Below are 12,384 nucleotides of genomic sequence, written 5' to 3' on the forward strand. Positions count from 1 at the left end.
GACAGATAAACACACCACAGGAACTCTGTTTTCAAAGAAATCACCTCCAATCTCCTATACCTGTGTCAATTGAGATCCTGGTGAGTTTTCTTGTCAGATCTTGCCTTCACGGTTGTCCCGCTAATTTAACGCTTAAAAGTCCTCCAGCTGGGAGCACATTTGAGCCGCCATTATGCTCCCTTCTCCTGTGCGCTCAATCTTTCCAAAGAATCCTTTGGTCCACCAATCGGGCCATCGCCCCAAAATCGGCTACCAGACCTCCCCTGTCTTCTGATCCCTCCCCGTGGGATCTACAGCTTCCAGGAAGCTGATCGAATGCCTTAGAGTGTCCGTGTTTCACGGAGCTCCACACCACATGTCCACTCAGCCCTGCAGCTGATCTAAGGGAAACGTTTTGGGGGTTAGGTGATAATACTAGAGTCAGGTAGTGAGTTCCATGCATCAACTACTCAGTTACTAAAGTCGTATTTCCTGCAGTCAAGTTTACAGTGTTTTACTTTAAGTTTGTATCTGTTGTGTGTTCGTGTGTTGTTGTAGTTGAAGCTGAAGTAGTCGTTGACAGGAAGTAGCAGATGATTTTATGGGCTATGCTTAGGTCATGTTTAAGGCAACATAGTTCTAAGCTTTCTGAATCTAGGATTGTAAGTCTAGTTGCAGAGAGTATACTGTTGCAAGTGGAGGAGTGGAGAGCTCTTCTAGTAAAGTATCTCTGGACATTTTCTAGAGGGTTTATGTCTGAAATGCAGTGTGGATTCCAGATAGATGAGTTATATTCGAAGATTGGTCTGGCGAAAGTTCTGTATGCTCTGGTTAGTAGTGTGAAATTATTGGAGCAGAAGCTATGTAGGATTAGGCTAATAATTCTAGAAGCCTCTTTGGCAATGTTGTTGCAGTGGGTTTTGGCACTTAGGTCATTTGATATGGAGTATTATATGGAGTATTTGATATGGAGTATTCCAAAGTCTTTTACAGAGTGAGGTTTGTCTGTAAGGTCTTATTTGTTCAGCTTGTATTTGGTGTTCTGATTCTTTTTGCCAATGTGCAGTACAGAGCATTTTTTGGTTAAGATTTGGAGTTGCCAGATGTTTGACCATTCAGACACAAAGTCAAGGTCTTTTTGGAGAGTAGCTGTGTTATCTGTGGTGTTGAAAAGTTTTACATTGTCAACAAAGAGAGTGCAGTTGGTTTTAATGTGATCCCATTATGTAACATCATTTATATAACGTATGAAGAGTGCTGGTCCAAGAACGCTGGCTTGGGGTACACCGCATGTTACCCAGAACATGATTAGATATGGCGCTCCCTATTTTGATAACTGGTTTAATAGGAATGCCGATCTAGCTCTAGAGTTGGATCCTAAGATGCCTTAGGATTTGAGTTTTAGAAGTAGTTTGTCATGAACCACTGAGTTGAAGGCTTTTCAGAAGTCAATGCAAATTGCATCTATTGATTTGCCCTGATCGAGATGTGTAGTCTATATGTTTTTGCAGTGAAGGAGTTGCAGGTTACAAGATTTTTTTTAAAACCAAATTGTTTGTTAGAGAGTAGGTTGTAAGTTTCTAGGTGGAGGGTAATTGATTTGTTAATGATTGATTCCATGTCTTTGCATGTGACATAGAATAGAGAGGTTGGTCTGTAGTTTTCAACTAGACTGGGATCTCTTTTTTGAAGATGAGATGACTGTTGCTTGTGACCATAGTTTTGGTAGTGAACTGGTCCTGAATGATTTTTTGAAGATTTTGCTTAGTGGTTCGGCTATGGCTGTTGATAATTGTTTTTTTAATGTTTTATTTTTGTTTTTATTACATATAGAAATACATCTATTGCCTGTTTTTAGTATTTATTTATTTATTTGTTAGATTTGTATGCCGCCCCTCTCCGTAGACTCATAACCTTTAGTTTTGTAGCACATGAGTAAAAGAATACTGAGAAAACAGAGAGCTTACATCAATCCCAATAAATATGTATTAGTGATAAAAAAAGAAAGACAAAAAGAGAAAAAAAAGAAATTTCTAACGCATACACATCTCTTATGATAAACCGTATGGTGAGAAAGTCATTTGATTCAATACAAATGTAATCTGAGGATTACTATCCTTCAGTCAAGTATCTTTTTTGAATCCATTTATGCCAATTCTCCCTTATTTAAGTTGTTTCATTTTCCTTAGTTCCCTTAATATCTTTAGTCATCTCATCTAGTTCCGCACATCTATATATTTTTTCTATAATTTGAGCCTCTGAAAGTATATTTTTGCTTTTCCAAATCTGGGTGTAAGCTATTCTAGTGGAAGTAATTATGTGCGCAATTAGATATAGTAAATGTCTAGGATATTTTTTGTTCCAGATGCTGAGTAAAAATCCTTCCGGGTGAGCTCTATTTCTGTTTCTATTATTTCTATGAGCCATTTATGTATAGTCTTCCACATCAATTGAACTTTGGGTCACATCCACCACATGTGATAAAAAGAGGCTGTTACTTTATTACACTTCCAACATGTTGATGCATATCTTGGAAACATTTTGGCAATTCTTGAGGGAGGAAGGTACCATCTATATAATATTTTGTAAAATGTTCTCCTTATAAGCCGCCAATAGAGTTATTTTGCTAGTTATATTCCATGTTTTCTCCCATTCTACTAAGTGGATGTTATGGCCTATGTTTTTGGCCCATGGTAACATTAGCTCTTTTACTATTTCTTCCGGATTATCATTTTCCAAGAGATAGTTATATATCTTCGTTGTTTTTTTTATCTGAACCTAAGAAAATTTTATCTAAGAAAATCCTGTGCTAAAGGATTTTTCTATATCTACTCCAGTTATATCTTTAGTGTATCTGGATCTGATTTGGGTGTAGGTCCACCAGTCCATTTTAATGTGTTGGATTTCTAATTCTTCTCTAGATTTTATTCGTCCATCCGGATGAAGTATATCCTTGTAGATTAAAGATTTTGTTGGATCAATTAGATTGGGGTATACAATAGCCTCCATTGTTGAAAGCCAAATGGGTTTTTTAATGAAGTACTTCCTTTTAATTTCGTGCCATGATCTTAATAGGGACTTTTTTATTAAGTATTTGTTAAAAGTGCTTGAAGTTTTGCTATCATCCTTCCACAAATGGGTATGCCACCACATTTGCAAGTCGTGGCCTTCTAATGTTAGTGTTCTTTTATTTACTAGCTGAATCCAATCTTTTATCCAAATTATGGAAAGTCTCCCAAAATCTGGGAGCCCTAATCCCCCTCTTTTTTTAATTGTCTTGAATATATCTTAACCTAATTCTGGGTTTGGTTTTTTGCCATATAAATTTTAAAATAATTTTGTTAAGTTCTCTGAAAAATTTTGCCTCTAAGTAGATGGGAGCTATTTGAAATAGATATAAATACTTCAGAAGAATGTTCATTTTGATTGCCGCAATTCTTCCTAAGAAAGATAATTGGAGATTTCCCCCATTTTTCTAGATTTTTCTTTGTCTCTTGGGTCAGTTTGTCACAATTATCTTTTTTAATCGATGACACTTTAAGTTTAAGTCAAAATATTTAATGTTTTTTGTTACTTGCAGATTCAAGATTTTTTCCAGTTCTGTTTCATTTTTTGGGGTCATATTTTTAGTCATAATTTTAGTTTTTTGTTTATTAATTTTTAGCCCTGAAAACTCTCCGAATTTTTCTATTTCTGTAAATAATTTCAATCCTGATTCTAATGGGTCTTCAAAGAAGAATACCATATCATTGGAATATGCCTGGACTTTACATTCCTGGTCTTTAATTCTAATACCCTGTATCTCCTTGTTACTTCTTATCCTATTTAACAAAATTTCTTGAGCCGTTATAAAAAGTAGGGGTGATGTGTGTTATAATGTACCCTGCTTGTCTACTAGTTGGTGGATTATTTTTTCACTTCTTCCTTTTTTAATTTTTTGGGGAAGCCCTCAGCTTGGCTTATTGGCCGATTCAAAATAAGTTTGTTTAGCTTGTTTTATCTTTCTTACATGTTCCTGTTGATGGATCAAGTTAATTCTATGTCTAGCATCCATCAGGGAGTATATGATTTTTTTTATTTTGGGGTTCCTGTTGTAACGCTGTTTCTAATTTTATAATTTTATTTAAATTGTGGTTATAATCTTTCTTCTTTGAGGGTTTTTTTTTGCAGTGTATGATATTGTTATTCCTCTGATGTATGCTTTGAGGGTATTTCCAAATTATTTGTGTCTTTGTGGGTTGTTTTTTATTTTCCGCTAAAAATAATTTTGTCACTTTGTTAATCAAATCAATATAGTTTTCATCTGTGAGTAGTTTCATATTAAAATTCCATCTTCTAAAATTTTTCTTTTCTCCAAGGAAGGTTATGTGAAGTGGATTATGGCGGGCGGACGAAGTGGAAGTAAACAGAGTGCGAACAGAGGCGAGCCGAGGAAGCGGCGAGCAAGACCATCTCACTGCCAAAATGTGTCTGTGGGAGCTCCAGTCATCCATCACCCACCACTCCCTCCCTCCAAAGCCGGGTGTGGGGAAGAGTGGAACTTTCGGCTTCTAGATGGACAGGAGAGCCTGGAGCTGCCACATTCCCACTCACCTGCCTTGCCGGTTGCCCCCCCTTGCCAAAGGCGCCCATCCTGCCTGCTCCAAGAGCTGCACCAAGGCCGCCCAGGAGCCACCGCTGCCAGGATGGGATCCCCTCGCTGCCTGTGTCTCCACTCCATTAGCCTCCACTTGATCTTCCTGTCCTTGTAGCCAGCAGGAGAGCAAGCAAGTGAGCGAGAGAGGTGACCCTTCTCCGGCTGTGCCTTGGGAGGACAAGGGCACCTGGTCTTGAACTCAGGACATGCCCCTCACCTCCAAAGGACAGCCGAGGGGGAAGCTTCGGAACTGGGATGGTTGTGGAGCAAGGCGCGACCTCCAAGCAGCAGTGGCGGCAGCAAAAGAAGAGCCAGCTGCCAGATGAGGGTACAACTGCACAGCCCAAAGCAGCAGAGGAGGAAAAAAAGCAGGTGACCCCACCATCAGGCTGCTTCCCGTGGCTGCAAAGAGGAAGTGCACCCTTGGCTTCTTTCTGCAGCAGGAGGAGGGGGAGGACGCAGGCACGGAAGGATCCAGCTTTATAAAGCCAGGAAGAAGGAAGAGGAATTGGTCCCAAATTCTCGTGCATGCCAGCCGGGCTACTGCTCCTCCCACCGGAGCTCCCAACACCCACTGAAGAAGACTCATTTCTCTTGCGCTCGCTCTCCTGCTCACTACAAGGACACAGCAGCTCGTCTTTCTCACTCGCTCACTTGCTTTCCTGCCAGCTACAAGGACAGGGAGGCATGGCATCAGCACTTTCTCCCCATGGAAGAGGAAAGAGGAGTTGGTCCCGAATCCTTGTGTGCACTGCAGCAGGGCAGCTCTGCCCGGCCGGGCTACTGCTCCTCCCTATGGAGTTTCTGATGTGGCAGGAGAGCAACTGAGCAAATGAGCGAGTGAGAGAGACCAGCCATGGTGTCCTTGTAGAGGGCAGGAGAGCGAGCAAGAGAGAGAAACAAGAAAGTCCTGATGCCATGCCTCCCTGTCCTTGTAGCCGGCAGGAGAGCAAGTGAGTGAGCAAGAGAGATGAGCCATGGTGTCCTTGTAGTGAGCAGGAGAGCAAGCGCGAGAGAAATGAGCCTTCTCCAGTGGGCATTGGGAGCTCTGGAGGGAGGAGCAGCAGCCCGGCCGGCATGCATGAGGATTCAGGACCAACTCCTCTTCCTTCTTCCTGGCTTTGGGAAGCTGGAACCCTCTGTGCCTGCCTCTTCCTCCTGCTGCTGCTGCAGAAAGAAGCCAAGGGGTGCAACCACAGGAAGCAGCCTGACTGCGAGTCACCTGCTTTTTTTTCTCCTCTGTGGCTTTGGGCTGTGCAGTTAGCTGCTTGTCCGATGTCTGGCTCTTCTTCTTCTTTTGTCACCACCGCTGCTCAGAGATCACGCCTTGCTCCACAGCCAGCCCGGTTCCGAAGCACCCCACTCAGCTGTCCTTTTGAGGTGAGGGGCTCGTCCGAAGTCCAAGACCAGGTGTCTTTATCCTCACGAGGCACAGCTGGAAAAGTCGTCTCTCTCGCTCACTCGCTTGCTCTCCTGCCAGCTACAAGGAGAGGAAGATCAAGCGGAGGCTAATAGAGTGGGGACACGGGCAATGAGGGGATCCCATCCTGGCAGTGGCAGCTCCCGGGCGGCCTTGGTGCAGCTCTTGGAGTGGGTGGAATGGGCATCTTTGATGAAGGGGGGGAGTGACCGGCAAGGCGGGCAGGCAGCAGCTCCAGGCTCTCCTGTCCATCCAGAAGCCAAAAGTTCCACCCTTCCCCACACCTGGCTTTGGCCCATTGTGGGCTTCTGGTAGGAGGGAGCAGTGAGCGATGGATGACCGGGGCTCCCACAGACACACTTTGGCAGTGAGATGGTGCCCGCTGCTTCCTCGCCTCTATCCCCACTCCGTTCACCTCCACTTCATCTGCCCACCGCTTTTTTTTTAAGCCTTAATGTTTTGGATTTTCCTAATGCGCTTGCATGCATTATTCACTTTTACATTGATTCCTATGGGAAATATTGTTTCTTCTTACAAATCTTTCTACTTACCAACTGTTGTGGTTAGCTCTGGCCCAGCTCCTGCCCCAAGGAATGTGGAGGTGGATGTGGGGGAAACATCCACATGCCACAGGCCTGTTTTGCTCCCGACAGAGGCTGCCAGTGAATTATCCTCTGATGAAGGAAGTGTGGGTGACATGGAAGAGGGGGGTTTTGCAGACAACTCAGGAGGAGATCAATCATCTTTATCTTCGCTGGATTCAGATCAGGAATGTATAACTGACCCACGCATGCGTAGAGTTATGCATAGGAGAAAACAACTTAAGAAATATTACAGGAGATAAGAGAGGCCATCTGTGTTTGGGTGGGGCTCCAGTAATTAGAACTGCTGATAAAAATAGCAGCGTGCTGGCTTGGCGGTTATGGAAGATTATCTGATTGTAGTTTGTCAAGGTGAATTGTGGTTTCCTGATTGTATTCAAGACTGTGTTTGGATTCCTGGACTTTGGATTATACTTCATGGTTTATCACTGTTTGGACAACAGTATCTGTGACCCAATTTCACAGTTACTGAGTTAATAATTGGACTTCATTATTGTATTGTATTTCAACTGTGCCTTGTTGCTACAAGAAATCCCTTTGAAGTTTAAAAGGGAGTTTTTTCTTCTCTTCTGTTGATAAAGAACATTTCTTTGCCTTCTATCTTGTGTGTGTGTCTGCTTGGACTAATTAACTTGTAATTAAGGACGGTTGGCACACCCCGGCAAAACAGCAACCTGATCTTGGAACAAATTAAGTTCCTAAGAAGAGGTGCCACTGTATATTATTGATACAATGTAAAAAATTGGGTATGGATCTGTGTCAAATTATTGTGATGTTCTAAAAATAAAAAATTAATAAATAAAACATTTTTTAAAAAATATAAGATTTAGTGAGCTGCAGCCTTATCAGACTTCTTCAAAACCTCTTCCCCATAGTGGGATTATCATGTGTGTACAGTAAACCCAAATTGCAAGAGATAATCACATCGATGCATTCAGAAATTATCTCGAATATATAATTTGGAAAATGAATAGATCTGGGACTCCAACTTATAAAAGCATAAGAAGTTGAGCTAAGTAAGAAAAGCACTCCAAAAGACTGAAAGCAATCTTTTAGGAAAGTCAAGAACCATAATAACTTCAGATTCAAGAGATAAACTTTCAGGGAAGGAAGTATAAATAGATTTTTATACCACTATCTAGGTTCAGATAATACCACTTTCCTTCAATTTTGACATTATCTTCGTAAGAATTTGGTCCTCTAAGCCCTAATATCTATTGAAAGCAGCCAAAGTGGCTTAGTGTGACCTGAGAACGCAACCAGCAAACCATGTTCTCAAAATCGCAAAAAAGGCAACCGTGTGATTAATAGAAAAACATCCTAGATATATTTCAAAAACGAAAGGTTCTGAACAACCAGCGCGAGCGTCAGCGGTAGTTTAAAATGTCGATAAAGAAAAGCGTTGAAAGTTTCCAAACCCTTCTTCAAAGATAGAGGTCACAGCTAATTTGTTCCCCACCCACCCGTCAAGCCCCGTCCAAGCTGCCAAAATGTACCTGTGTTCCCTTCAACTCAGGAAACAGCACGTTCTCCCAGAGAACGTGCATAGGAGGAAAGAAAAAGAAGCACCCGATCCTCGCTTACCTGCCCTTAGTAGGGTCAACACTGCAGTGAATACAAGCCTGGCCAGCGGTAGTGCGACCCACCACGCCGCAGCCATCTCCACGCGGTTGTTCCGCGGTGGCAGCGGAATTGCCTAAGTTCAGTAGTTTCGGCCCTCGCAGGCTAAATTGCGTATTTATGAATTACGCAGCTCCAAGAATCCCTAGCAACTCCGACAATATCCACTTCCTCCTCCGTGAGCTCAGACAGGAGCCACAGCCAGCTCCGCCCCCTCTTCTCCCGATCCCCAGGTAAAACTCTTCTTCCCTAATAAGGAAGTCCAAGGCGTCAGCTAGCCCTCTCTGAACTAGCTGACGCCTGTCGTATTTCGGCAAGTAATGAGGAAATCGCACCTCTTTCCTCAAACCCAATCCTCTGCCCATCCCCGCCTTAAGATCTGTATTCAGTGAAGGGCTACCGAAATTTTTACTACCACAATGTGGGCGTGGCTTATGCAGAACAACCCTGCATTTTCTTTCAACATCTTTCAGTGCAAATTGAGTGCTCTGAGGTGGAGCTCCATTTTCACTACCCCACTGCGCCCCCCCCCCCGCAGCAGCCCACCCCTGCCTGTATTAGATATCTTTACACAGGGAGGAATGATGTCTAGTACAGAGGACGAAGAAAATTAGTAGATTAAAGGAGTGTTGCGGCTTGCTCCACACAGTGTCTCAACTTTTAAGAGGAATGAGGTTGCCCTTTTTAAAAGAGGCGTAGAAGACAGGTACAGAGTTGCGTGGATATTAATGGATTTTTCGTTGATGATACGGGACATTTAAAAAGATGGACTTCGTAAGTAAATCCTACTTCCTGGGTCCGTGAGATAGTTCCACTGTTTGCACGCTTACTTTGAAAGGAAGTTTTGCTGAAATGGGAATTGTTTCCAAATAACTTTTTTTGGAAAGAAACAAAGTTTATCTATTGCTACAGAGAGAACAAGGCAGCTTAGTTTTCCTAAAGACAGTATGTTTTATCATGATAGAAACTTTGGAGAATTGCTATCTAGCAGCAGTGGAAAAGGAAACTTTGGGTGTGGTAATTATTTGGATGAACTTTTTATTTGCTCCTGAAATCTGTGCCAGCAAAGCTTTAATCAATTATACACAGTACAGTGCATGAGAAAGTTACAGCTTTAGCATTTCCTATTTTGATATCTTACTTGATTATTCAGTGCAGAACAGGCTAAAACAAAGATGAACCAAATGTGTTTTTTCTGGCATGTTGTGCAAATCCAAAAAATGGGTTTATTTAGCAGTGTTTAATTAAGTATTTATGCTACTAATTTCATTCCAACTCTGTAAGTGCGTAATCACAAGTAAGTATAATTTGTGAACCAAACCACTGAAATACAAATCACCCTTCTCTTAGCCACATAGGTTGTAAAACTAGGAGGTAATGATAAATATGTATGTACTGTCCAAATACCAAAGACTGGAATGAGTTGGCTGATGTTCAGTTAATATAGCTATAGCTTGAAAAAAGTGTATTTTTGCTATACAGTATTTTATAACTGTCTTTTGGATACTTGCAGATACATGTACAGGCAAGAAGCGATTGCTGAGACATGAGCTTATGCAAGGGTTTGTATTCTGCTTTCATAGAAGATGTGATGCTACCATCAGAGATGAAGAACTAACAGTTTGTCCTTTGGCTTATTTCTATAATAAAACTGAAAATAATGTCTGTTGCAACTTTTTACATGTTTTCTAATGACATTTTATATTGAAAAATAAAGTGTAATTGCTGGAAACTCTTAAGGCCTAACATTTGCATTAGTTCAGCCTAACATTTGCATTATTCAACCAAACTTTGAATAATAAATTTGTAACTGTAGAGAAATTGTTGTGAGCAGTGGGTTAAAGAAAAATGAGAGATCATCTAAGGTATTTTTTCTTAAAGGTTCCTATAGCAAGATCCATTGTGTTTGACCAATTCTTAATATATTCCCTAAAAAATATGGGTAGTGGATTGGTTAAATCATACTCTTTTATAACCAAGAGTCTAAACTTTATTGTTGCCAAAGCAATGCTGTCTTAAAATATAGTAATGATACTTGACTGATCAACTGAAATATGTATTAGAGAAATTAGAAAAAGAAAATAGCCCAATCTGTTTTGAAATAAAAACCCTAAAAATTCATCTGTGGTCATAATGTTTTTGCATTGAGTCCGTTGCAGTGTGTACTTTTGGCTGGATGAGGAAGAGAAGAACCTCATACTTTCTACCCTCAGGCTTCCATATGAAGGTCTGAAGTATTTTTTTTTATTATTTCACTTCTAGAAGATCAAAAAAGATTATTTCAGTATTCCTGTTCCTTCCCAGAAAATCTCAGAGATAGAGAAGTGAAAGGAGACGTGTATTTGCCTTTGTATTTGCTGTTCTTCCTGTTTCACTCTTGTGGGTGAAGTTACTGAATCACCCATGTTTGCAAAATATTGGAGAAATCATTTGATGAGTCAGGGCTGATGGTACATACAGTATATGGTCCCAGCCATGTGAAAGGACTGTAGATTAGGTATTGTGTGATTAGGTAACAACCTGCCACATTGGAAGCTGATTAGTGTTTCATCCAAGCAACATCTCACTTGATTTGATTAGGTTTCCATTGTATTAAATCACAGTGTCTGTATTCATATAACATAACTATTTAGAGTAATTTATTTTTCATTAGAGCAAATTCATGTATGGTTGACGGTTACTAAGAGACTAGATTTAATCATCATGTGGTTCCTCTATGCCCGGTTGAGGTACAGCTGTAGCGCTAAATGCGTAACCACGAAATGTACTCAGGAAAGGGAACAAAGCTTTGATAGTGCAGAGATAGATCTGACACCTGCTCTCAAGGCACATAGCTTCATGCATGAACCCACATACTAAACGCAAGTTCCTTTTTGTTGTACATTCTGCACCTTCAACATTGTACAACCCTTTTTTTAACTTTCTGTATAAGGAAACGTTGACAACTAGTATCTGATTGGCTGATATTGTGTGTTTTTTGTACTCCTTTGGAAATTTATAAAGAGCCCTGAAAAACAATCCACGTTGTTCAGACATTGCTTTTATATCTTCTGAACCTGATGCATGCACCAAATAAACCTGGGAATCTCAATCTTCTCGTGGTCTCTGCTCCCTTACAGGCAACAAGTCGTTTTTGTTCTGCTACACTTCTTCTTTCACAAAGTGAAACACACTTTGCCCTGGTTTAGTTTCAAAGCGGGGGAAAATCAGCACACAAAAGGTCAAAGTCAGTAAAACAGTCACGAAACACAACGATCAGATAATCCTCCACAATGGCCAAACCCACAGGCTGCTATTTATAGCAGCCACACTAATTACCACAGCCTCACCCAACCACAGGTGGCCTCATTTTCTTTGATAATAATCTCTCAGTTGTTGCTTATGCATCGCTCTCCACATGCGTGGCTGTATCATTAACTCTTGTTCTGAATCCAAGGAGGAGCTAGATAATTGATCTCCTTCTGAGCTGTCTGCCACACTCTCCTCCTCCCTATCACTCATGTCTTCTTGGTCTGAGGAGCCTTCATCAGCAGATTCCACCGGGGGCAAAACAGGCCTGCAGCATGTGGATGTCTCCCCCACATCCACAGTCCTTGGGGCAGGAGCTGGGCCAGAGCTGACCACAACATCTTCCTTTATGTATTATAATTGAAAACACTTTCCCTCCGCAAAATGGCTGCTGTACAGTAAAAGTGATCTGCTTAATTTACTGCCAAAGGTGGTTTTCTAGCAGTGCTACTCCCTGGATTTGAATGGGAGCATTTAGGAATGACCCAAAATGATTTTGGACAACCATGAACCCAGTTGGAAAGAGGAAACTTGAAGATTCCAGTTCTCTCTGGAAACAATTGAAAAGTCACTGTGTGTATATCAGCAGTTTTGTTTTCTTAAGCATGCCTGGAATCTTAATTTTTATTTTTTGAATTTATTATTTTATTTTGTTTTTTGCTTTAAAAGTTGATTAGCTGTTGAATGCTGATTTATTTCAATTCCTTGCTTGGTTTTTCTTTTCCTTTTCCTTTTGATATGTGTTATTTTGGATACCTTTTGTTCTCCCCATTCAGAAACATGGAAGGTGAAGAGTTTTAATTTGACTTATTTCAATATTAGCTCTTACCATAGGATTT

At 41.1% G+C, this 12,384-nt stretch overlaps 1 protein-coding gene across 11 annotated transcripts in view; it reads right to left on the minus strand.

Annotated features, from left to right (window-relative positions):
* Positions 1-8,543, minus strand: part of CDCP1 (CUB domain containing protein 1) — a 171,158-nt gene extending 162,615 nt beyond the window's left edge. For 6 of the 11 annotated variants that reach the window (XM_070727354.1, XM_070727356.1, XM_070727355.1 and 3 more), the window contains exon 1: positions 8,222-8,543. In XM_070727354.1, the coding sequence (XP_070583455.1) occupies positions 8,222-8,297 (76 nt within the window). In that variant the 5' untranslated portion in view covers positions 8,298-8,543. The remainder of the gene's footprint in view (positions 1-8,221) is intronic. The other 5 variants (XM_070727353.1, XM_070727358.1, XM_070727363.1 and 2 more) reach the window with 4 other exon arrangements.
* Between the last annotated feature and the right edge of the window lie 3,841 nt (positions 8,544-12,384).

The sequence above is a fragment of the Erythrolamprus reginae genome, chromosome Z (assembly GCF_031021105.1).
Source record: "Erythrolamprus reginae isolate rEryReg1 chromosome Z, rEryReg1.hap1, whole genome shotgun sequence".
NCBI classification, from domain to species: domain Eukaryota; kingdom Metazoa; phylum Chordata; class Lepidosauria; order Squamata; family Dipsadidae; genus Erythrolamprus; species Erythrolamprus reginae.